Source organism: Hemiscyllium ocellatum, chromosome 29 (genome assembly GCF_020745735.1).
Source record: "Hemiscyllium ocellatum isolate sHemOce1 chromosome 29, sHemOce1.pat.X.cur, whole genome shotgun sequence".
Lineage (NCBI taxonomy): Eukaryota > Metazoa > Chordata > Chondrichthyes > Orectolobiformes > Hemiscylliidae > Hemiscyllium > Hemiscyllium ocellatum.
The window spans coordinates 45,342,893-45,369,525 of NC_083429.1; the positions used below are offsets into that span (position 1 = coordinate 45,342,893).

General features: G+C 42.0%; 1 protein-coding gene across 3 annotated transcripts in view; it reads right to left on the minus strand.

Moving 5' to 3' along the window:
* Positions 1-26,633, minus strand: part of sidt2 (SID1 transmembrane family, member 2) — a 100,602-nt gene that overhangs the window by 38,381 nt on the left and 35,588 nt on the right. Inside the window, exons 5-11 of one of the 3 annotated variants that reach the window (XM_060846691.1) lie at positions 25,920-26,021; positions 24,003-24,086; positions 22,000-22,099; positions 20,986-21,051; positions 16,391-16,484; positions 12,662-12,717; positions 1,115-1,192 (exon numbers count right to left, since the gene is read on the minus strand). In XM_060846691.1, the coding sequence (XP_060702674.1) occupies positions 1,115-1,192; positions 12,662-12,717; positions 16,391-16,484; positions 20,986-21,051; positions 22,000-22,099; positions 24,003-24,086; positions 25,920-26,021 (580 nt within the window). Of the gene's footprint in view, positions 1-1,114; positions 1,193-12,661; positions 12,718-16,390; positions 16,485-20,985; positions 21,054-21,999; positions 22,100-24,002; positions 24,087-25,919; positions 26,022-26,633 lie in introns of those variants that run through there. The other 2 variants (XM_060846692.1, XM_060846693.1) reach the window with 2 other exon arrangements.

Consider the following 26,633-nt stretch of genomic DNA (forward strand, 5'->3'; position numbering starts at 1 on the left):
TTTGCACATTCTCCCCGTGTCTGCGTGGGTTTCCTCCGGGTGCTCCGGTTTCTTCCCACAGCACCAAAGATGTGTGGGTCAGGTGAATTGGCCATGCGAAATTGCCCGTAGTGTTAGGTAAGGGGTAAATGTAGGGGTATGGGTGGACGGGCCTGTTTCCACACTGTAAGTAATCTGATCTAATGCTTGGATGTTATAAATACAAAAGGTTGTGCTAGTTACTGGACAAGTAATCTAGAGACCCGATGTAATCATCCGGCAGATATGATTTAAATCACGCCATGACCATTTAAGAGATTTAATTCAGAATACAAGATATAGTATCAGAAAACAAATGACAATGAAACAACCAGGTTCACTTTAGGGACAGGAATCTTCTATCCTTACCAAAACGCGACTCTGATTCCAAACACCAATGTGGTTGACTCTTCACTGCTGTCTGAAGTTTAGCCTAACAAGGTGCTCAGTTGTAGCAATCCACAGCTAAGAACACGTTTGAAGAGAAAGGAGACCTATCAAATCCTGAGGGCATTTGAGAAGGTCAAAAAATTGTGGCTTTACCAACGAAGCCCACATCTCAAGGACGGTTTTTATTTTTAAACAAATTGCCAATTCTTGAAGAATCTGCTCCAATGGGCTCAGGACAATGGGAGCAAGGATTAGAAAGTCAACCATTTTAGTGATCGGAAAACTGAACACATTCCAAATCTAACCTCCAATCACAGTGACATTAAGTGAGATAAGTGGGTGGCACAGTGGTTAGCACTACTGTCTCACAGTGCCAGAGACCCGGGTTCAATTCCTGTCTCAGGTGACTGACTGTGTGGAGTTTACAAATTCTCCTGTGTCTGTGTGGGTTTGATCCAGTTTCCTCCCACAGTCCAAAGATGTGCAGGTTAGGTGAATTGGCCATGCTAAGTTGCCCGTAGTGTTAGGCGAAGGGGAAAATGTAGGGGAATGGGTCTGGGCGGGTTGGTGTGGACTTGTTGGGCCAAAGGGCCTGTTTCCACAATGCAAATAATCTAACCTAATAATGCTGTGGGAGCAGAGCTCCCCAAGTCATTCTCAATATGTTTCAGATTAGCTCTAATACATTATTAATCACTGGTCTTACCAAAGGAGCCATAGCTTTGACACGCCGAGCTTCCAGTGTAGAGATCAGGGCTCTGGGGGGTGTAACTACCAGCTGAAACTGAATAGACACTCGGTTTTAATCACTAAATCATAGAATGGTTATAACACAGAGGAGGCCATTTTCTGCTGATCCTCTGTAGGAACAATTCACCCAGTGTCACTTTCCCATCTTTTCACTGTAATTTTGGATTATGATGCAATTCCATTGTGAAAGCCTTAATTAAAGCTGCCTCTACCATATTTTCACAGATCCTAATTATTCGCTGTGTGAGAAGTTTTTCTTTATGTCACCTTTACTTCTTGTGCCAATTACCTTGAATTGGCACCCTCTGGTTCTCAATATGTTCACCAATGGAGACAATCTGTCCCTAAGTACACAGTGGAGAAAGTGAGGACTGTAGATGCTGGAGATCAGAGCTGAAAATGTGTTGCTGGAAAAGCGCAGCAGGTCAGGCAGCATCCAACGAGCAGGAGAATCGACGTTTCGGGCAAGAGCCCTTCTTCAGGGATGATTCCTGAAGAAGGGCTCATGCCCGAAACGTTGATTGTCCTGCTCCTTGGATACTGCCTGACCTGCTGCGCTTTTCCAGCAACACATTTTCAGCCCTCACTACTCAGTCCTGACTCCCCATGATCTTGAATACCTCAATTAGATTTCTTTGCATCCTTCTCTTTCCCAAGAAGAAGTTCCTACTTCTTTTGACCTACTTACATGATTCCACAAACCTCATCATTGTTTGTTCTGCACCCTCTCTGACGCCTTCACAGCCTTTCTGAAATACCGTGCCCAGAACTGGAACATGATATTCTAGTTAAGGATGAGCTACTGTTTTATACGGGTTTAACATCATATACCTCACAGTGATCTTGGCCAACTGCAACTGCCCTGGGTCACTAAAGAGAAACATATAACTTACTACATGTGATTACAGACCCACAGCAATGTGGTTGATTCTTAACTGTCCTCTGGGAAGGGCAATAAATGTTGGACTACCCAGCAACACCCACGTCCCATGAACAAATGAAACTGATAACATGAAGGCCTCCTCTGTCTAAAGATTGAAAAGATGCCCGTGGTGAAATTGTCTTCACTGGTGGCACAAACTAGTGACAGTGAATTAGTAACTTGCCCTTCACCTGAGCCAAGTCATTTTTCCAGTCACTTCACTGGAAAGAGACATTCAGTTGTGGTGTGAGATGGGATCCTGGTTCATTCCCGCCTGTTTAGTGTCACAGGTGAAGGCCAATTTTCTTTTAGTATGTGGCTTGATGCCATGCTATGAGTTCATGCTCGACTGGAGGGTACACAAAGTCAAGAACTGTCTTCAGGCTTAGGCGTCAAAGTAATTCATTAATACTAAATACTAAAAACAGTGACTAACGAACCTAAAAGATCCATTAGATACTACCAGCAAAACTAATGTCATTTACAAAATACAATGCAATAACTGTAAAAATCACTACATCGGACAAACAAGTACGAAACTTGTCACCAGGACATACAAATGCCAACTCGCCACCAAATGACATGACCCATTATCGCTAGTTTCGATATATGCAAACAATGAAGGACACTACTTTGACTGGGATAACACACACATCCTAGGACAGGTGAAAACAAAGACATGCATGAGAATTCTTAGAGGCATGGCATTCTAACCAGAACTCCATCAATAAACATATTGATTTAAACCCCATCTACCTCCCCTTGAGAAAAAGAACTAGAAATGACATCACCCATCTTAAGAAACCAAGACTTATAAAGAGAGAGGTGGGACATACCACCAGCACTTCACCGGAGACGCTCACTGATGATGTTACCTAGTCATGGAGACGAAACATCTGAAAACAAACCTTACAGCTCAGCGAGCTAACTTGCATACATACTAAAAGCTCCTATACATCTTCCTCACTGATATACTAGTCTCTGATTTATAGATACTTTCGGTAAGGTCTGAACTACTTTCCTCATCTGTCCATGTCCATATACTCTCAAAATTTTCTCAGGAGCAGTGTTTTGCAGTGAGAGGATGGTTCCCCTGTCTCGGAGTAGATGGCACAGTCTCAGAATAAAGGTTGAGATGAGGAAGACTTTCTTCTCTCAGAGGGCCTGTGAGCTTTTGGAATTCCTTGCCACAGAGAGCTGTAGGGGTGTGGGGCACAAGCCTTCTTGACTTAAGGTTGAGATAGTCAGAATCAATACAGCAATGAAGGGAAAACACTGGAAAGTGGACATGAGGAATACTGGATCAGCCATGATCCGAATAAATAGTGGAGCAGACCTCCGGGCCAAACAGCCGACTCCTGTTGCTATTTCTTATTGTCTTACAGTCTTACTTCCAAGAGTTCTAACACCACCCACTCCCTGTGATTGCTAGGATTAGCTATTAGTGTATGACCTGCTTTGGCTGTGCATTAAGACAATGAGTTTCTTATCTTATGATCAAATTGGCCAATGAATGGGACATTGAGCTTCTACAAGGACACATCAGATTGAGGAACATGTGCAGGTCCATGTGAGGCCCATCATCACCATCAACTAATTCAATGCTTCCAATAAACTAATTATAAAGGCACAGCGAGACCACACAGCTTCAGCAACAAGAGACACAACAAGATAACTAACCATGTCTGACTGCAAGGCTGAGAAATCAATAAGCATTCCATTACTTTATGCCAGTTTCAAATTCCCATTTTGCAGGCTGCAGCCACCTTCCATTTACCGTGGAGGTGCAATCCTTTTACACGTACATCCCCCACCAGGATGGTCTCCGCTTCTTCCTGGAACAAAGGCCTCAACCATCCCCATCGACCACCACCCTCCTCCGCATGGCCGAACAACTTTTCTTTTAACTCCTCTCATTTTCTTCAGGCCAGCGGGGTGGTCATGGATACCCACATGGGCCCCAGTCCAGCCCATCTCTTTGTGGAATATATGGAACATTCCTTGTTCCAGTCCAATTCTAGCCCCCACCCACAATTCTTTCTCTGGTATATTGATGCTGCTTCCCTCTCTCATCCAGAATTGGAAAAGTTTCTCAATTTTGCTTCCAATTTCTACCCTGCCCTCACATCCACCTGGTCCATTTCTGATCTCTCCCTTCCCTTCCTCGACATCTCTGTTTCCATTTCTGGGGATAGGCTGGCTACCAATATCTAGTACAAACCTACCGATTTCCACAGTTACCTGGATTCTACATCCTCACACCTCGCTTCCTATAAAGACTTTATTCCATTCTCCCAGCTCCTCCATGTCTGTCATATTTGTTCTGGTGATGCCAACTTCAACAAGGGAGCCTCTGAAATGTCTACCTTCTTCCTCAACCGAGGATTCCCCAGCACCATTGTTGACAGGACCCTCAGCTGGGTCTGACCCATCCCCCACACTTAAGTCTCTCTTCCCTCCTGCATCAGCGATAGGGTTCCCCTTGTCCTCATTTACCATCCCACCAGCATCCACATCCTGAGGATCGTAAGCCACCATTTCCACCATCTCCAGCAAGATGCTACCACCAGACACATATTCTCCTCCCATGCCTTGTCAGCCTTTTATAAGGACCATTCCCTTTAGGAGACTCTGGTGCTCTCTTCCTTCACTCTCAACAACCCCCTACAGCCTCCCTGTAGCTTCCCCTGCACATTCCCTTCCTCCCTTCTCACTATCCAAGGGCTCAAGCACACCTTGCAGGTGAAGCAGTGCTCTACCTGCACTTCAGGCAATCTAATCTACTGCATCTGCTGCTCACAATGTGGTCTCCTCTACATCGAGGAAACAAACGGTACTGAGTGACCACTTCACAGAACATCGACATTCTGTCTGCAAAAAAGATGCTGAGCTTAGAATTACCTGCCACTTCATCACCCCACCTTGTACCCTGGTCAACATCTTTGTCTCAGGCTTGCTGTAGTGTTCCAGTGAAGCTGTGTGCAAGCTGGAAGAACAGCACCTCATTTTACGCTTGGAGACCCTGCAGCCTCCTGGACTCAATATTGGGGTCAATAACTTTACAGTTTGAGCTCTCCCTTGTCCTTATCCGCAACCTCCACAAACCAGGCCTTATTAACACATAGCCTGCCAATATGCACTACTTATTGTTAGCCACTATCAGTCTCCATTAACAACTATTCACCCTCCAGCCAGATCATTGTCCACTCCTTTATCTGTCCAACTGTTGTCCTCTCTCTTTGGGTTCTATCCTCACCCTTTGTTCACTTCTTACGCACTCCTCCACTCTATCTTCTATATATAAACTAACATTGGATGTAGATTCGCTCGCTGAGCTGGAAGTTTCATTTCCAGACGTTTCGTCACCCTACTAGGTAGCATCTTCAGTGGGCCTCCAGGTGAAGCACTGTTGAGGCTGAAGATGTTACCTAGTAGGGTGACGAAATGTCTGGAAATGAACCTTCCAGCTCAGCGAGCAAACGTACATTCAGAACCTCAACCTGAGCTACACATCTTCTCAAAACTCGCTATAAACTGACATTTTCCTGGGTACCATCAGTTCTCAGAAAGAGTCACTCGACCCGAAACGTTAACCCTGATTTCTTTTGAAAGATGCTGCTAGACCTGCTGAGTGTTTCCAGCAACGTCTGTTTTTGATCTGTCAGAACAATCTGGATCAGTTTACAAATATTTGAGTATTCTTCCCTAAATTGTTTGGCAAAGCAGGCAAGTTAGATGTGGACCAGGGACCCCTCACTCAAATGGCTCAATAATGGATTTTGACCCAAGGCAAGTCCGTTCTGTCAGGTGTTGAAAGCAAACTAAACAATATATTCTAGAAAAAAGGTGGGTTGATCTTATTGTGGTGTTTACAAATAAGGGGGTGTCTAGCTCATAGATGTGAGTGGAGATAATTTCACTTGAGGTGCGATGAGAGTTGTGTGATATAGACAGTTTGGATTTCAAAATAGTGACATATGCGTGCTGGCTACTTCTATGAAATAAAGAAGAATTATGAGGTCAGATAGTCCTTCCAGAACGTTGTCCTCATCCAATATGGTTCAGGGAGCATGTAATTGTGCTTTCTGCAGTGTTAGTTGGAAAATAAACATTTTATCCCATCAACCTGTTCACAGACATTGTTACACATCTCTGGAGCAAGTGGGACTTAAATTTAGACCTCCTGGGTCTGAGACAGGGCCACTACCATTGCACCGCCAGAGCCCTAACAGGATAGGATGTGTTTACTGTGCTGATTTAACATGGGTGGCTAAACATTGAAGCCATTAGATTGTTTTCAGTTCTGAATAATCAAGGATTCGCTCTAGTTTAGAAAACTCAAGAGGCTGAAACATTTAAAGGCTGTTTGGAGGAGACCGGACTGGGGTCAGAAACAGTTTCGTTTCTCTTTTAGAAACAAGTTTCTTTAAACTATTCAGGGGATTCACCAATACATTAATACTTTTGATTGTGAAACTCTCAAACCCAAAAACGTTTGTTTAAAATTTGCAAGTTATAAACAGCTGTAAAGGTTTAAACTTTCAATTTTGACAGCATTTGTGTGAGGGCTCATGTAGTGCAGTGGTAATGTCCCTACCTCTGAGCCAGGAGGGCTGAGTTCATGTACTAGTTGTATGTAAAACCATCTCTGAACAAATTGATTAGAAAAATATCTGTGAGTGTTTATGTAAGATTATTCCATAGTTTACTGGACAGAAACTGGGAAGTCCATGGAATGGACAATATCGGGAATAGGTTGAAACTACGTTTTACGTGTGTTATCAAACTGTTAACCATTATCATAATATAATAGATTGAAATAGCTTGGTGTTTTATTTACTTCTTCTTTTGTGTAATTTTCTGTTCTGATGTTACAAAATGCCTGCAGTCTTGGGTGACAATATTTCAGTGACTGATCACCACGTTAATCAAAATAACGTAAGTAAATGATTTATCAAACCAGATATCATTCTGGGATCTACCTTGTCCAGTCATACCATGAGCTAGAATGAAAACAGTGGGAAGCCCAAAACTCAGTGACCTATGACCTAACTACACAATAAAACAGAGAATTTCAGTGCTCCCTCCCCTGACGTTTCCACATTATTAATGATAATGTCATTAACTATTTTAGACCCACTCTCTGGAAGTCATAGAGATGTACAGCATGGAAACAGACCTTTCAGTCCAATCTGTCCACATCAATCAGATATCCCAACTCAATCTAGTCCCACCTGCCAGCACCTGGTCCATATGCCTCCAAACCCTTCCTATTCATATACCCATCCAAATGCATCTTAAATATTGCAATTGTAACAGCCTCCACCACATCCTCTGGCAGCTCATTCCATACACGTACCACCCTCTGTGTGATAAAGTTGCCCCTTAGGTAAAGTCCTCCCTGAACTATTCCATCTCCCTCCCTTCCTTAAAATTGATCTGTTTGACCAAATCTTTGGACACCACTTCTCATGTTTCCTTATCTGTCTTGGCATCCATTTGTACCTAATTATTCCTCTGTTAAATATGAACACTGTATACTATATAAGCGTATAAGCAAATGCCAGGAAGAAATGTGTTTCATTAAGTTACTAAGGTTCCCATATTCCTTTCCATTTCTGAGATTCAATAGTAATATTGTGTTATCCCATCCCCTTCATGAAGACATTGGTCTATGCATTGCATGAATGGTGTACAAGGAATTTCAATGAAGATTTATTAATGTCTACAATCTCTCATGACATAATCGTAGACAGATTCCCAGGTATCATTTAGTCATGACACATGAACAGGGCATTGGAAAAACAAAATGCAATCAGAACACAAAGTGTCCTTTCTTGCCAGTAGAATGTTTTTGAGAAATAAAACACTGGAGAGCACATTGGCGGCACAGTGGTTAGCACTGCTGCCTCACAGCGCCTGAGACCCGGGTTCAATTCCCGCCTCAGGCGACTGACTGTGTGGAGTTTGCACGTTCTCCCCGTGTCTGCGTGGGTTTCCTCCGGGTGCTCCGGTTTCCTCCCACAGTCCAAAGATGTGCGGGTCAGGTGAATTGGCCATGCTAAATTGCCTGTAGTGTTAGGTTAGGGGTAAATGTAGGGGTATGGGTGGGTTGCGCTTTGGCGGGTCGGTGTGGACTTGTTGGGCCGAAGGGCCTGTTTCCGCACTGTAAGTAATCTAATCTAAAAAAGTAATCTAATCCATTTCCACTGTACAACAGGAGGGCAAGGAATAGTGTGAGCGTAATTGGTCAATACTAACATCGGGTTACTGTGGGGTATACACCTGCAAATCTCATGAAGCAAGTAACACAAGTTAACTTTTAAAAAGCTCAGTATTCAACTGGATAAGGGTGCTATTGTGTTCTTTGTGTAAAGCCAGCCCGGCGAGTGTAACTTTGTTTATCTGTTTTGCTACACGTGTTACCACAAGTTGTCCCAACTATATCCAGCTCTTTCTGCATTATCTGAACAGCACATTTTAACTCTAACCTCGAGAGAGTACTTATATTGCATCAGTGTGACCTATTCTATTTCCTGAACCATTCACTCTGGTCTTCCTATTTGACAACACAGGTCAATTTTGTGTCAATTAGTGAAGAATTATGGGCAATTCTACCGTACTGGTCTGAGAATGGTCTCCATTATTTCACTTAAACCACTAACAGTCAACAGAAAATCAGAAACGGAAATTACTCTGGGCTGTTCAAATGTGATTAGAATTTATTTCATCTATCTCTTTGTTTTCGTTGGGTGGAAGAACAAGGAATGTACACAGAATATCCTGAAATACAGTAGACTGTTGAATATGAAATAGTAGCATATGACCAAAGCTTTGGGCTACTTCAATAATTTCTAGACTCAGAATAACTGTTTCCAGTTTTGACAAACATCCGCTTAACACATTCCAGTGAGTTTTATTTCTCCATTATTTTGTTGAGGGGTAAAATTAAGTGGGCATATTAAAATAAAAGATCAAAGGAAGCCATTTGAAAACAATTAAATGTTCATTTGCTAACAGCATAGGTAGTGGGGTCTATCTAGGCTTTTATTTCATTTCATATTGGAGTTTGATGTTCGCAACAAGATGTTATAAAAGACCTTGAACACAATAAAATGTTCCAAAGCACTTCACTAGGTCAAATATTAAACAAAATTTGACACTAAGCTACACAATGTGACTCGAGAAAAGGTGACCTGAAGGTTTGAAATACATTAGTTTGGGAACTTAAATGGAAAAAGAGTCGGAGAGGTTTTCGGTGGGATCTTACACCTTACTGCCTTAGAGACATGGTCACCATTAACAGAATGATACAAATCAGGAACTAACCAGAAGCCATGAGGTGCATGAGAAATGTATATGCTTTTTAAATTTAACAAACCTTACATATTTTGACAGAGTAGATTCAGATACATTGAAAAGTATTATTGACTGAAAATGTTTATATGAAAGAGACATGACACTCTCAATATTATGTGGTCATGTTTCAAGCAGGTTTTGTTTGCACTGACAGATAAGAGGGTGTGGTGGAGGTCAGACGTCAGCAAGAGAAAAGTAGTATTCATTAAAATAATGACAATGGGATTCACTGAAAACAGCAAATGCTGGAGATCACAGCAGGTTAAAAAATGAGGTCTGCAGATGCTGGAGATCACAGCTGAAAATGTGTTGCTGGTTAAAGCACAGCAGGTTAGGCAGCATCAAGGGTTCAGTCCAGATTCCAGCATCTGCAGTAATTTATTGTTACAATGAAATTCAGTTTAAACAATCACTGCTTATTATGATCAGTCATTTGTAATGATCATTTCCTCCTCCCTAGCTGTTATCAAAACATATCCTTTCAGTTCCATTTAGTTTTAATGATCAGCAAAGTTCAGGAGCATTGATCACATTAGGAGTCGCATTGCTTTTCTAATTATTCTTGTTTTCTCTTGGGGCATGATTTTGTATCTTAGTAACATCCCATTTACTTGCATTTGCAGGATAAACAACACTGGCTTTCCCTTCATCTTTTTTGGGGGTATGGGGCTGGTTGTAACAAAAAGAGACACATTGGCATTGTCTCCATCTTCCTATTATTTCTACACAAACATGTCTCAATGACTGTTACCAAGATTCTGTTTGGAATTGGATTGGACGTGAATCTGACATGGTAACCAAAGTCCACTAAGCATTATCATTAGGTATTGCGAAGTAAATCTTACCTAATAATGGATCTGCACATAAGAGAACAGCAGCCAGAAAATAAAATGGAAAGAAGAATATAATTATTGCTGAGAATCACCAAGAGGAGAAACCAAACAGCAGTTAATCATCAGCTATTGTGAAGGCAAATGAAAAACAAACAAACCACGAATCAACAAAAGGCAAAGTTCATGCAGAAGAGGAAATAATTAATTTTAAATATATTTGCAGTAGCTGTCCCAGAGAGTTCCCTCAGAGTAGGAGGATGGGGTTTGATAAGAGATTTTCGTATCACTACCGGGATTATTCCATTTTACTCAAAATTCCCAAAAACTCCAAGCATTAGCTTCAGGCAAAAAAAAAAGTTCTAATTTACATTGAATGGGCTTTTTTGTCTCCAATTCGTCACTGTGTATGTTATGGTCAATTCAAACCAAATGCTCTGTCTAGGGTATCCTTGACATCAAAGTGAGTGAAAATTGCCCAAATTTTAACATCAAGTTGGATGCCTGAACATTAATCTGGAGGCAATTTGCTCAAGGACTTCCCATTTGGGTGCATTTTAACCTCAGCAGAAGATCGGAGAAAATTCTGCTTGCCCACGTATCCGTGTATCAACATGCTGGGGTGTGTTATGACATACTTCCAGTGCAGATGGGATTTGAAACCTGACCTCTGGGCCAAAGATAGGGGCCTTACCATTACATCACAATTTAACAAAAAACTTTTTGCTCTGTTTTTATGTTCTTGCCTTAAAGTGGATGCAACAAAGATTCACAAGATTGATTACTGGGTTGTGGGAGCTGCCCTCTTAGGGAGATTGGTTAAAATATGCCCATAATCTCTGCACTTTAGACAAATGGGAGGTATTGTGATTAACATTTTTCAGAGGACGTCAGCGCTGATACTGAAAAGCCATCCTCTTTGGCTAGAGTGGTCTCTAAGATCACACTGTCAGGGAAAGGGGTTAGACTGGGATGGAAAGGAATTCCTTTACATGGTGAATTTCTGGCATCTTCTCCCCCCCAGAGAGCTAAGACATTGACAGAAGGTGAATCCTGGGAATACAGGGACAGCACAGGTAAGTAGAGCTGATCTGAAGATCAACTGTGACTTCATTAAATGGTGGAGAAGACTCGAGGTGGGACGGTGGCCTCTTCAAGTGTGTATTTCCCTGTTCCCAGGTTCAGCTAAAGTGACAATGCGCCAATCAGGAGAACACCATTACCCCCTGCCCAGCAAGAAAAGGTGAAAGGCCAGGACAGTTTGCAAAGGCTTCACCCTCTCCAAAATAAGACAGCCTCCAGATGTATCAGAAACAAAATGAGCAATAAGGAGAGGCTAGAAAAACTCAGGCTGTTTTCTCTGGAGTGGCACAGCCTGAGGGGAGACTTGACAGAAGTTTATAAATTTATGAGATGCATAGATATAGATTGACAGTCAGAATCTTGTTCCTAGAGTTGAAATGTCTAATAATAGGGGGCGTGCACTTAAGGTGAGAAGGAGAAGGTTCAAAGAAGATGTAAGGGGGCAAGGTTTTTAACACAGAGAGTGGTAGGAGTCTGGAACATGCTGTCAGGGGCGGCGGTGAAGCAGATATGATAGGGATGTTTAAGGGACTCCTTGATAAGCACATGAATACGCAAGAATGGAGGGATGTGGACCAAGGGCAGACCGAAGGGATTAGTTTAATTCAGCACAACATCATGGGCCAAAGGGCCCATTCTTGTCCTGTACTGTTTTATGTTCCAAAAAGCAAAACAGTTGGAAAAACTCAGCATCTGTGGAGAGAAAACAGAGTTAACGTTTTGGGCCCAGTGACCCTTCCTCAGCGCTGACTGCAGCTGGGAAAAGATTGTTTATGTTGAAGATGAGGTGGGGGAATGGGGCAGGAGTAAACGATAGGTGGAGATGGAGCCCAGCGAGACAGAACTGCAGATGGGCAGACAAAGGATTGGATAAAGGTCAGACTGGGAGAATCAATAGCTACTCAGGGGAGCATTAGACCTGCTGAGTTTTCCCAGCAATTTCTGTTTTTTTTTGTTTCTGATTTCCAGCATTCGCAATTATTTGGGTTTTTCTTTTGTCTGGTGGATCAGCCTGGGCTTGGCTCATTATGTGCATTTATAGCCCACTGACACCCAGGCCAACAGTGCATCAATATAACTGTAATTCATCCCTGCACACATATCCTGCACATGGAACAGCTACAGGCTGTTCAATCTGCATAGGGGTCTTTGGGCACTTCAGAGTAGGAAATGGTCACCTGACAACAGGTGTGGAGAATGACAGAAAGGATTACCTATTCATATCTGCTGGATGTAAACATGCAGAAAATACAAGAGAAAGTCCCTACTGTCTCTTTTCAAAACAGAGTAATATGTGATTCTTAGTTACCACACTGATCAGATGAGATACTTTTCCCCAGAAGTCTCTCTCTCTTCTTTTGCTGTCTGATGAAAAAAAAACAAACATTCATTAGATATTGGAAGTCCTTATTTTAAAGGAGGAATAATGTTTACAATGATCATTACAGTGTCTCTGGACTACAAGATACTAAAGTGCTGAATATGCTCCAATGTCCCAGTATTATCTACCCAGTCATACACTAATAATATTGAAATAACTCTCCGGAGGCTGGTATCCCATCACCATATCACCCTTTATTTACACGTGTGTAGTATATGCACTCTGACCAGCTACCTCAGAGCCGGTGCCTGGAGTGAGGAGAATCTCTGAGACTCCTATTTCTATCTGTCAGCCAGGGCTCCCTGATTGGGTCTGTTAACCTGGGCCAAATCAGGGAACTCATACTCAATGAGATCCACCTGGCCAACCTCATTCTAACCACTACAAATATAAAAGCTAACAGTCACTGGGTAAACCAGACTAACTGGGACATCAAACTAACTAACCAGTTAGACTGAGATGAGAAAGAATTTCTTCATGGTGAATTTCTGGAATGTTCCACCCCACAGAGCTCAGAAATTGACAGAAATTAACGAGGGTAACAAAGCAACTGAGGCAGGTATTGTTCAGGTATTAAGGGACAGATATTCTGTCTGGCAAATTCAAACAAAACCAGATTTTCTCTTCCTTGAAACTGCTGATTGCACAGCAGTTCTCTGAAAACGGAAATCATCCTCTTAAAAATGTGGGTCAGTGACATCCACTCAGACATTAAAATATCTTTTTGAGACTTTTTCTCTAATATTTTCTCCTTGCCATTCCAAAAGCACCATGACTCTATGTGTGAACACACACACAGGGAGTGTCACTGTAGAGAAATAGACACATAGGACTTCGGGCTTTGCATCCATGAAAGGGCTTCCATTATATCAGACAGCAGCTCCAATGGCAGTGAGCGTCTGGTAATAGCTGAAAGAGGACAAGATTTTGAGATAAAATGGATGTTTGAGAAGTGGTTTGTGGTGGAGTAAGGGTAAGGTTCCAATTGGTTGTGAGAGAGCAGTGGCCCCAGAAGTGGGGTGCAAACCTGTTCCTTCCTTCCAACTCGACAGTCAGAGGTCTAAAAATAAAACCAAGAAATGCGAATGTTGGAAGATCGAACCAAAACTAGAAAATGCTGGAGAAACTCTGCAGGTCTGGCAGCATCTGTGGAGACAGAAACTGAGTTAACACAGGACTTGAGAAATTAATTCTGTTTTCTCCCCTCAGGTGCTGCCAGAATTGCTGTGTTCCCCCAGCACTCCCTGTTTTTGTTTCCGAGGTATTATATTTACTTTGGGATAATTCCAATAGTTTACAGGCAGTACTTCCTCAGGCCTGTTTCATCCTGCTTCTTTCCCCTCTGCTAAGTATAATCAAAAACTTATTGTTTCACTGACAGCCTGCAGATATCATGTTAAGGAGCACAAGTTAGGCTAGAGGTCAGTGTGATTTACCTGAACTAATGTTCACCAAAATCACAGGGAGCCTCCAGGAACCACTGGAGCCTCATTTATTTATAGATAGGGCTTTAGAATGGACAAATATAAGTTTCAGATGTTTCGTCACCATGTCTAGGTAACATCACCAGTGAGGGTCTCTGGTGAAGCGCTAGTGGTATGTCCCGCCTCTCTATTTATCGGTCTTGGTTTCTTAAGGTGGGTGATGTCATTTCCTTGTTTTTTCAAGGAAAGGTAGATGGGTTCTAAATGGATGTGTTTATTGATGGAATTAAGGTTAGAACGCTATGCCTCTAAGAATTCTCGTGCATGTCTTGGTTTCGCCTGTCCTAGGATGTGTGTGTTATCCCAGTCAAAGTGGTGTCCTTCTTTGTCTGTATGTAGAGAAATTAGTGATAGTGGGTCATTTTTTAATTGTCACATGCATTTGGAAAAATGCAGTGAAAAGTGTTTTGTCCTTACAATCTGGTGCCATTTTGGATTATAAAATGATTAAAAAGAAATTACTTAAATGGAGCTTGACCATCTGTTTAATTGACAGAAAAATATAAAGGCAGAAATGTAAGAAATATCGTTCAGCTTTAGTCCTTCTTGGCTCCAGGTTTCCTAAGGTCTCCAGGGTTTCTGTGAAGTGTTCCAGGCCACAATAAGTCTCCATTCTAGGTCCAGGCAATGCCCCAAGAGACCCAGGCTCTGCAGCAGCTGCTGCCTCACTGTCATCACTAGGCGTCGCTAGTCTGGGCCTACTGCTTCCATGAACCACTGCTACCTCACTACTTTCGCCACGAGTCCTGCTGGCAGCCTCCTCCACCATGACACCTCCTCAATATCATAGCAAGAAGGAGTATCTTCAGGTCATGTTCTGTCAGCTAAAGGTTCTGTAACTTTGACCGCCATAAATCTTTCCACTGAATCCTGAAATTCTGGTACTATTCCACGCTCATATCGTTTCCCATCTTTGACATAATTTGCCTGTATCTTGATAGAACGTAGTGCTACATGATAGCATAGCCGAGATCTGAACATTTTATGGGTAAACTCAGGCCCCACATTGCCATTCATGGACCACAATGCTGGACTCCGACTTTCTAAAAATTTGTTGAGAGTCATGCAGCACGGAAACAGACCCTTTGGTCCAACCCATCCATACTGACCAAGTTTCCCAAACTTAACCAGACCCACCTGCCTGCGTTTAGCCCACATCCCTCTAAACCTTTCTTATTCACGTATCTATTTCGAATGTCTTTTAAATATTTTAACTGTATTTGCACGTACTACTTCCTCTGACAGATCATATGAACCACCATCTGTGTTAAAAAACTGACCCTCAGGTCCCTATTAAATCTTTCTCCTTTCACCTTAAAAATATGCCCTTATTTTGAACTCCCACCCACCCTAGGGAAAAGACCTTTAGTATTCCCCTTACTTATGCCCCTCATGACTTTACAAACCTCAGTAAGGTTACCTCTTGATCTCCTAAGTCCAGGGAAAAATGTCCCAACCTATCCAGCCTCTCCTTATAAATCAAGACCTTCTGTCCTGGCAACATCCAGGTAAATATTTCCTGAACCCTCTCTGATTTAATAAAACCCTTCCATGACTGGGCAACCAGAACTATACACAGTACACCAAACGTGGCCTGACTAATGTCCTGTGCAAACTCAGTATGTTGTCCCAACTCCTACATTCAATGGTCTGAACAAGGAAGGTAAGTGTGCTAAATACCTTCTTAACCACCCTGTCTTCCTGTGACCCAAATTTCAAAGGACTTTGTACCCGAATTCATGGACCAAAAGCGAGGACCCTGAATGTCTATTTTCTTGGCTACACCAATAAGATGGATAAGAATGTGTATTTCCTACATACAGTCCCACTCACTATATTGCAGGTTTAAATGCAAATACAATGTCTGGTAAATGAGTGTGGCTCATCAAATTTCTAGACCAGAGAATCATAATAAGAGGCAGTGTTGCTCTTGCCTTGTGACAGTAAACACACTCATTTCTAGAAGGATCTCTGCCCAACAACAGATTTCAGGGTGTGTGGAGCAGGTAGTGGAAAGGAACAGAAATATCTTGAATAGGCGCAAGTGTTATTCTCAATGATTTACAGACGCATATTTGTTCTCGGGTCTGGAAACATCGTTTGAAGCAGCTGCATGGGAAAAATGGACACTGATTGTTCTCTAAGCCAGCAAAAGTGTTCCAAAGCCTCTTACCGACTGTGCTCCCAGCAAGCAATGAACAATGTGAGCAGGTAAAATGCCAGGAAAATTCCCAGACTGAACAACGTCCCTTTAACATAGGCCACAGCTGTCAAAGAGGAAAGCAGACTGAATTAGAAAGAGCCCTGCAATTACAGACCAATTTAACATTCCCAAAAAATTTGTATGATGTATAGAGCATCTCAAGATTAATGGAGATCTCAAACTGCTTTACAGCCGTTGTTGTGGTTCTGCTCGCCGAGCTGTAAGTTTTTGCTGCAAACGTTTCGTTCCCTGGCTAGGGAACATCATCAGTGCGGTGGGAGCCTCGTGTGAAGCGCTGCTTTGATGTTTCTTCCGGTATTTATATTGGTTTGTTCTTGCCGCTTCCGGGTGTCAGTTTCAGCTGCAGTGATTTGTATCTGGGGTCCAGGTCGATGTGTCTGTTGATGGATGTTCTTGCCGTTTCCGGGTGTCAGTTTCAGCTGTAGTGGTTTGTATATGGTGTCCAGGTCAATGTGTCTATTGATGGAGTTTGGGGATGAATGCCATGCTTCTAGGAATTCTCTGGCTGTTCTCTGTCTGGCTTGTCCTATGATAGTGGTGTTTTCCCAGTCAAATTCATGTTGCTGGTTGTCTGAGTGTATGGCTACTAGAGATAGCTGGTCGTGTCGTTTTGTGGCTAGCTGATGTTCGTGGATGCGGATTGTTAGCTGTCTTGACAGCTAACAATCCGCATCCACGAACATCAGCTAGCCACAAAACGACACGACCAGCTATCTCTAGTAGCCATACACTCAGACAACCAGCAACATGAATTTGACTGGGAAAACACCACTATCATAGGACAAGCCAGACAGAGAACAGCCAGAGAATTCCTAGAAGCATGGCATTCATCCCCAAACTCCATCAATAGACACATTGACCTGGACACCATATACAAACCACTACAGCTGAAACTGACACCCGGAAACGGCAAGAACATCCATCAACAGACACATCGACCTGGACCCCAGATACAAATCACTGCAGCTGAAACTGACACCCGGAAGCGGCAAGAACAAACCAATATAAATACCGGAAGAAACATCAAAGCAGCGCTTCACACGAGGCTCCCACCGCACTGATGATGTTCCCTAGCCAGGGAACGAAACGTTTGCAGCAAAAACTTACAGCTCGGCGAGCAGAACCACAACAACGGATACCCGAGCTACAAATCTTCAATCAGATTTTGCTTTACAGCCATTGAAGTGTTTCTGAAGTATAGTCCCTGTTGTAATGTAGGAATGACGCCAGCCAATATGTACACAGCAGGCTCCCACAGACATCATTGTGACAGTGTCGTTATAGTCTGTTTCTGCAGTCTTGATTGAGGAGTAAATATTGTCCAGGAAACCAAGAATAACTCCCCTGCTCATCATTAAATTAGTGTCATGGGATCTTTACATTTGCTTGGAAAGGGCAGAATGAGATTTCCATTCAGCATCCCCTCTAAAAGACAATATCTCTGATAGTGCAGCATTCTCCGGGTACTGCATTAATTGGTCAGAGTGGATTTTTATACTCAACTCCCTGCAGTAGGACTTGAAGCTGGAAACCTCTGACTCAGAGACATAGCATCACACACTAAATAACGTAGGACATAAACTCAACAGCAACCAGGACCTGGTGCGTATTCATTAATTTCCTTTAACAAAGAGCCACAATGCAATCCAATGTTTTTCTCAATATCATGCTCTGATGCACAATGAGGGATGTGGGTCTCTTTGAGCGCCCAGACACTAATCTTCTTTTTTAATAAATTCAATTGGACAGACCCAGTCAATTTGCCACACGCAGAGTAAAAGAAACAAATGGTTTCTCTTAAATAATGCCATTTTGACTTGCTGAGCAGGAGCTGGAATAATCGAACTCTTATGTCCTCACCAGCTCATAAAATGAGGAAATAGAAGGGAGGGAGAAACTCAGGAAAATTACACTCACCAGAGAAATGGTACTGAACAGATTGCTGGAGTTGTGATCTGTTAAGTCCCCCACTCCAGTCCATTCAGAGTTCATCTTTAGGTGGCCAGTGAGATAGTTTAATTTTCCAAAGCTCCACTAATTTAGGGAAAGATCCATTAGATTGGAAGATAGTGAATGAACTCTTTTATTTAAAAAGGGAGACAGGAACCGAGAAACTACAGACCAGTCAGCTTTTCGTAGGGGAAATGTAAGAAGCCATTTTTATAGCAGTTATTGAAGGGAGCTTAGAAAAGTTCACGGTAACCAGGCAGAGTGGACATGGCTTTATGAGGAACAAATCATGTTTAACCAATCAAAACTAAAAGAACTGCGGATGCAGGAAATCAGAAACAAGAACAGAAATTGCTGGAAAAGCTCAGCAGGTCTGTGAAGAAAAATCGGAGTTAAAGTTTCGGGTTGAGTGATCCTTCCTCAGAACTCAAACTGAAAGGTTAATTCTAATTTCTCTCCACAGATGCTGCCACAACTGATTAACTTTTCCAGCAAGTTCGGTTTTTATGTTTAATCAAATGTTTGGAATTCTTTGAGGAAGTCACGTGTGCTGCCAATAAAGAGGAACCAGTGGATGTACTGTACGTAGGTCTCCAGAAGGCATCTGATAGGGTGCCACATTAAAGGTTACTGTGGAAAAGACAAGCTCATTGTGTAGAGGGTAGCATATTAGCTGGGTCTGAAGATTGACAGACTAACAGAAAGCAGGTGTCTTTTGCAGGTTGGCAAGATACTAACAAGCAGTATGCCAGAGGGATTGATACAGGGACCTCAACTGTTTACAGTTTACAGTTTATAAAATGACTTGGATGAAGCTATGGTTACCAAATCTGCTAATGATACAAAGATAGGTAGGAAGGTAATCTGTGAATGGAACATAAGATAGCAACAAAAAAAGATATAGATAGGTGAGTGGGCAAAGATCTGACAAATGAGTATAATGTGGAAAGATGTGAAATTGGCCATTTGAACAGGAAGAACAAAAGAAAGCATTTTATCTAAATGGTGAAGGTTTGAGATACAGAGGGATCTTGGTGTCCTACTGCATGGTGCAAAATGTTAGAATGCAGGCACAACAAGCAAATTGGGAAAGCTAACAGAACAAAATTATTGTGAGGTTACACTTCAATCATACAGGGCACTAGTGAAATGACATCTGGAGTAAATGTGTACAGCACTGTTCTCCTCATTTAACGAAGGATGTAACTGCATTGTAAGCAGTTCAGACGAACAAACGGAATGGGTGCGTTGTCTTACGAGGAAAGATAGTCGTGAACAACTGTGGGCTCTCTCAGTCAGTCAGGCAATTATCAAATGCTCAGACACAAGACACAAAAGGAGAAATTTAAGATTGTTTACCTTAAAGAAAGATAAATTGAGAGATCTCAAAAAGTTAGTACGCATGTAATCAGGAAGGGTAACTGGATGCTTTCCTTTAATACAAGGGGAATTGAACAGATGAGTGAATGTTATGCTTCAGGACATTGGTGAGACCACAGTTTTGGTATCCTTATTTAAGGAAGGATCTAAAATGTATTGGACGTTTACTAGTCTGATGGTTGAAATGAGTGGGTTTTCTTTTGAGAGTAGGTTGGACAGACTAAGCTTTCTTCCAATGAAGTTTTGAAAAATGGGAGGTGACTTAATCAAAGGATCTTAGATACTGAATGTTCTGGATTACATGGACTTGGAAAGGATGTTTTCTCTTGAGGTTCAGTCCAGAGCTAAGGGGTTACCATTTTAAGGCAGTGATGAGAAGGTGCCTTTTTGTCTCTATGAGGGTTGTTAAACTTGGGAATTCTTTGCTTCAGAAGGCAGTGGAGGTGGAGTCATTAATACATTTAAGGCAGGGCTTAATGGATTCTTGCTAGTCAGGGAAATCAAACGTTATTAAGGGTCGATGGGAATGTGAAATTTGAAACACATATATATCAGAAATGACCTTATCGACTTGTGGAGATTTCCACCATCTGAAGCATTGTTTACTCTTGAGGTTGAATGGTCTACTTCAGCTCCTATTGCACATGTTTCTATGTATTCGACAAGAGTTATGCAAAATCATGTGCGTTGGTACAGAATGCATAGGGCGAAACTGTTCCCAATTGTGAACGCATTGGGAGCAAGGAGGTAGAGATTTTTAAAGCAATTCATAAAAGAAGCAAAAGTAATATGAGAAAATTCTTTCTCACACAGTGAGTGGTTAGGATCTGGAAGCACTGGTGCTGGAGGCAGATTGGATTGAAACTATCAAAAGGAAGTTACATAGTTATCCAAAAAGGAGGAATGTGCAGGTTAACTAAGAGAAAACAAGGAAATAGCATTAAGTGAGTTGCTTATTTGAAGCACTGGTACAGACATGATGGGCCAAATGGCCGTAATAAAGTCTGTGACTTCTGACTCTAAGAAGTGAAGGGAAGAGAAGCTGCAAAGTGCTGACAACTCATTATCAGCACCACTTGCTTTGCTCTGACCGTAAGAATTTGGATTATTAAAAAGCTGGTCAAGTAAGAATCCACTGACACTCAAAACATTACTGGGGATTGGTGACAGAAGCTTTATACTCTAGGTTAAGCATTCCAAGCTGAACTGCTTACAATTCACAGCAGGCATCACAGTCACATTCAGAATCTTACTCCGGTTCCCTCGATCTACAGGCTCATCTGAAGAGAGATCAAAAGAAAGTAACACTCAACTGTTGGTATCAAAGCATCTGCAAAAGCAGCAACAGGGGATAACATGGGGTTTAGATATGGACTTGCCAGAACACAATAGATGGCAGAACAGGCTCAAAAGGCTGAATTGCTTGCCATTAGTCCTGTATATCAGAGTATCGCTTTTATTCATGGGTGGGATTTGAAGGCCATTGGTGAACTGTCTGGAAACACCAATTGTGTGCTGCAGCTACACCCACAGTGACTCCTTTCTCTTCCACGTTGGAACAACTGGGCTGTTTTAGAGGATCCAGGAAGAGATGGAGGCCATTCAGCCTGGCTCTACCACATAATACAATCGTGGCTGATCTTCTGCTTAACTCTTACTTTCCCACACTGTCACAAAACCTTATGGCAGGGACAGCCAACCAAATTGTCGTGGGTCAGGAGTCACGTACAGGCCAGATGGCAGACTCTCTTCTCTAAACTGAACTGGACTATTTTTTGTTAAACAGTAATCCAGCAGTTTAACAGTATGCATGACTGACACTACCACTTTATTCCAGATTTTTGGAATTATCTGAGTTTAAAGAAGGATAAAATGTTGAAAGCGGCCTGAACCCCTCTTGTATATCTTGAAACGGAGTGGTCAGAATGGTTATTTCCATGTTTTAATTTTTTTTTAATCTAAACTCATTGTACTCAGATCATTAGCCCAAGCCTATGATCCACTGACATAACCACTGCACTACCACAGCAAATGTGTGAGTTCCCTTCACTTGTTTAATCAGACACCCTTTCTCATAGTATTTTAATCTATCAAGATGAGCTATGTGCTTTTCTCGGTCATCTTTCAGCGAGCAATGAGTCTCATTGTTTTTTATGGATTTTAATGTTTTGATACCCTTGACCAATGACAGGGGAAGGGCAACGTGGTGATGGATGCCTTCCTCATACCTTGTTTTAATGGGTAAAAAGGCAGTGCTCCACCACAGGCCTCATCCTCCGTCTTCACCACCACCACCACATAAAAGCTGCTGTTTGGGAAATCCTTTTTCTGTCAGGAAGTGAGAAAAAAGAGTAATAAATACCTCATTTTATCAAAAGGAACTCTATATGTTCTGGATAAATCATTGGATGCAACTCAGTTTTCTGCCTTCTTTCCCTATAAATATACTCTTTCCTAGTTGATTCCTCAGATCTCACTCACTCTCTCTCTACATGTGTGTATGTGCATGTGAGTGAGTGAGTGAGAGAAAGAGAGAGACACTCTGTTCTTTTGTTGGCTCAAGGAACTTAGCAAGTGGATCCCAAAACTCAGCCCAACACACACTGTATGACCCCTACGGGCTAGTGAGTGAAAAGGACGATTATTCTGGAACATGTAGCATTCAGCACTTAACGCGCTCAGTGGATGAAATTTGAAATGTTCAGAAGGGAGCATGGCTTTGGGCAAACTTCGCAATTAATTTTGCACGACGTTCAGCAAGGCTTTATTGCTTGGGCATCCGAATAGCTGAGGTGTGTAACATAACTGGAGCTCATCAAATCCAACAACATAGAGCCTTGAATAGAACTATATCGATGACTGCTAATGCCAGGCTTTTACAAATATCAAATACTGTCACATTTGTTGTCTCTTCTTCATAGGAAGAAACAAAGATTATATTTATAAAACGACATCTCAAGTTCAGAACAGCCAAAGCAATTCACAACAACTGAAGTATTTGAATATGGTCACTGCTGTGATGTGAGAACAACAAGATCCCATTAATAGCAAATGAGGTGAATGGTGTATTACAAGAACTCCTACTTTGGTTCTGTTATTCTGGGTTGAGAGAACAATTTCAGTCAGGGACCCTGGAACAACTCTTCAACCTCCTTCAGATTAGTCTAACCAATCATTGGTTTAACAATTCATCCAAGTGGTGGCATCTCTGACAGAGTAACAGTTCATTCAGTCATGTCACTCTCAACAAAAATGCTCAGGAGCAAGAGTGAGACTCCTGATCACAACTTTCTGATTCAGAGGCAAGGAATGTTGGGACTTCAATAGATTCAGGAGGGATTTATGCATTGCCTAATTCAAATTAAGTGAAGGGGTGTGAGGCCTGGTCTGCAGGTGATTGATGAAGATTGTGTGTCATTAACCAAAACGAACCTGGGATTTTATTTCAAAGATTAGTTCACAATGTTTTACTATTCAGCACCTTCATTAAAACTAGCGAGCAAGTATGAAATGAGGTATTTTACTGATATTTCCAGAGCAGAGTTGTCAAGAGGAAACATTTTCAGGGCTATGGGGAAAGTATGGAGTGAGTGCTACAAGAGGAATTACTCCTGCCAAGAGCCAGCGTGAACAGGATCCGCCAAATGGCCTCTTTTTGTGCTGCAACCATTTTGCGATTCCATTCAATGCTTATCCCAAGCTCCAGGTCTAACATATGAGGAATGGCTGAGGATGCTGGGATTGTATTCATTGGCGTTTAGAAGATTAAGGGGAGACTTAATAGAGACGTACAAGATAATACATGGCTTGGAAAGGGTGGACGCTAGGAAATTGTTTCCATTAGGCGAGGAGACTAGGACCCGTGGACACAGCCTTAGAATTAGAGGGGGTCAATTCAGAACAGAAATAAGGAGACATTTCTTCAGCCAGAGAGTGGTGGGCCTGTGGAATTCATTGCCGCAGAGTGCAGTGGAGGCCGGGACGCTAAATGTCTTCAAGGCAGAGATTGATATATTCTTGTCGTCTCAAGGAATTAAGGTCTACGGGGAGAATGCGGGTAAGTGGAGTTGAAATGCCCATCAGCCATGACTGAATGGCGGAGTGGACTCGATGGGCCGAATGGCCTTACTTCCACTCCTATGTCTTATGGTCTTATTCACAGACACTATGGAAGACACACTGGTTATCTCTAAAAACAGACTACAGTTGGCATGCGCAATACTGAGCTTACCTGTACAGTAATCGCTGCTTTTTTAGTCATTGTTTGATAGGTGCCAATAAATGCAACGTTATTATCCAAATCATTGACTGGACACTGAAAAAAAGTTGAAAGTGAGGAACAGAAGTAAGTCCTCAGTGAATGAAATTCAGGTTTCTGCAGAAGGTCCACACCTCTTTGCAATCTCTTAATTATAAAGGTTCATTGTATCCTCATGTAAATTCTCAATAAAGAATCTTCATTTGTTCAAAAAGGCAGCAATGATGATACAAGGTAAACCAGCTTCTCAGCAACAGACGAGTTCTAGTGAGTGATCATGTGTTTGGGAGCTAGACATGAAACAGTGAGCCACTGCAGTCTAAGAGGTTAAAAAAAGTGACCAGTTATAGAGTCATACAGTCATACAGCAAGGAAATAGGCCCTGTGGTCCAACCAGTCCATGCCAAATATAATCCCAAACTAAACAAATCCCAACTGCCTGCTCCTGGCCCATATCCCTCCAAACCTTCCCAATTCATGTACTTATCCAAATGTTTTTTAAACATTGTAATTGTACCCACATCTTATCACTTCCTCAGGAAGTTCATTCAATATGCGAACCATCCTCTGTATAAAAACTTGTCTCTCATGTCTTCCTTAAACCTCTCTCCTCTCACCTTAAAGATGCCCCCCCTTGTCTTAAAATTCCCCATCCTAGGGAAAAGACAACTACAATTAACTCTATCAATATCCCTCATTATTTTATAAACTGCTATCAGATCGCCTCTTAACCTCCTATGCTCCAGTGAAAAATGCCTCAGCCTATCCAGCTTTTCTTTATAACTCAAACCTTCTATACCTGGCAACATCCTGGTAAGTGTCCTCTGAACCTTCTCTAGCTTAATAATATCCTTGCCATAACTTCTCCCTGGCCACTGCCACCTTCAGGTTGATTTTACATATGATTCTATGAAGTTGACCTTGGTTGCTACCATAGCTCAAAGTGTTCCACTTATGCAATGGTAGCAACCAAGGTGCAGGCATTAGGTTGGTATTTAAGTAATTAAATGTTACTGCACTAAATCCTATTGCAACAACCGGAGGAATTTAAATTCAGTCAATTAATAATTTGGAAATAAAATGCTGGTGTCACTAATAATGATCATGAAACAACTGTCTTAAAAAATTCATCTGGTTCACTAAGCCATCTTTATCTCATCTGGTGTCAATGTGATTCAGCAAGGCTTTATTGCTTGGGCATCTGAGTAGATGAGGTGTGTAACATAACTGGAGCTCATCAAATCCAACAACATAGAGCCTTGAATAGAGCTCTATCGATGACTGCTAATGCCAAGCTTTTAAAAATATCAAATACTGTCACATTTGTTGTCTCTTCTTCATAGGAAGAAGCAAAGATTATATTTATAAAGCGACATCTCAAGTTCAGAACACCCAAAGCAATATTGATTTTTAAATAGCCTAACAATACACTCTGTTATATCAAACAGCACAGTGGGTGCATCTACACCATTTAGATGATAGTGTTGCAAGAAGGTGACTCACTTTTGAAAAGGCTGTTCAAGATGAACAATAAATACTGGCCTTGCCTGCAATGTTCTCATCCCAAGAGTGAATAATAAAAACGAAATGCATGGGAAATTAATAACAACACAAAAATATTATAGAAAAATTAAATTATTTGATATATTCTGTTGCACTTTAGCTGTTACTTCTTTCCTGAAGAAATTTCTTTCAATCCAATGAACTAATTGACCCTCAGGTTGTAACTCACTCCTGAAGGAGCCTAAACTGCACATTATATCATTCGCTTGCATCGAGAATGTGCCAAATAGTTTTGTCTCAATTCTGAAACAGAAACTGGTATAGCTTCTCACAGTCGAGTCCCCAGCGTACAAAATAATGCATCTCCAATTTATATATCGCACTTACCAGGACATCTTGTATGGAGATAACTGAACAGGGAAATGCTGAATCAGATGTAACCTTCACTATTACTGAGTCCTCCCCATCAGGAAACTTGTACTTAAAGTACTATAAACAACAGAGATAGAGAGAGTCAATAGGAGTTTCATAGTTCGTCTCAAGCTCCCATACACCACATCATTCGGGCATGCATTCTTATTATCACAGAGAGTGCTCTAGAGTATATAATGTAAATACTCTAACCGGGATAACTCAGACTGCATGAGGTCTTTGCAATATCTTTTAGTGTCCTAGCTTAGGTAAAGGAATTCTGGATCAGTGGTGCTGGAAGAGCACAGCAGTTCAGGCAGCATCCGAGGAGGAGCGATATCGACGTTTTGGGCAAAAGCCCTTCATCAGGAATAAAAGCAGTGAGCCTGAAGCGTGGAGAGATAAGCTAGAGGAGGGTGGGGGTGGTGAGAAAGTAGCATAGAGTACAATGGGTGAGTGGGGGAGGGGATGAAGGTGATAGGTCAGGAAGGAGAGGGTGGAATGGATAGGTAGAAAAGGAGCTAGGCAGGTTGGACAAGTCCGGACAAGCCATGGGGACAGTGCTGAGCTGGAAGTTTGGAACTAGGGTGAGGTGAGGGAAGGGGAAATGAGGAAACTGTTGAAGTCCACATTGATGCACTGGGGTGGAAGTGTTCCAAGGCGGAAGATGAGGCGTTCTTCCTCCAGGCT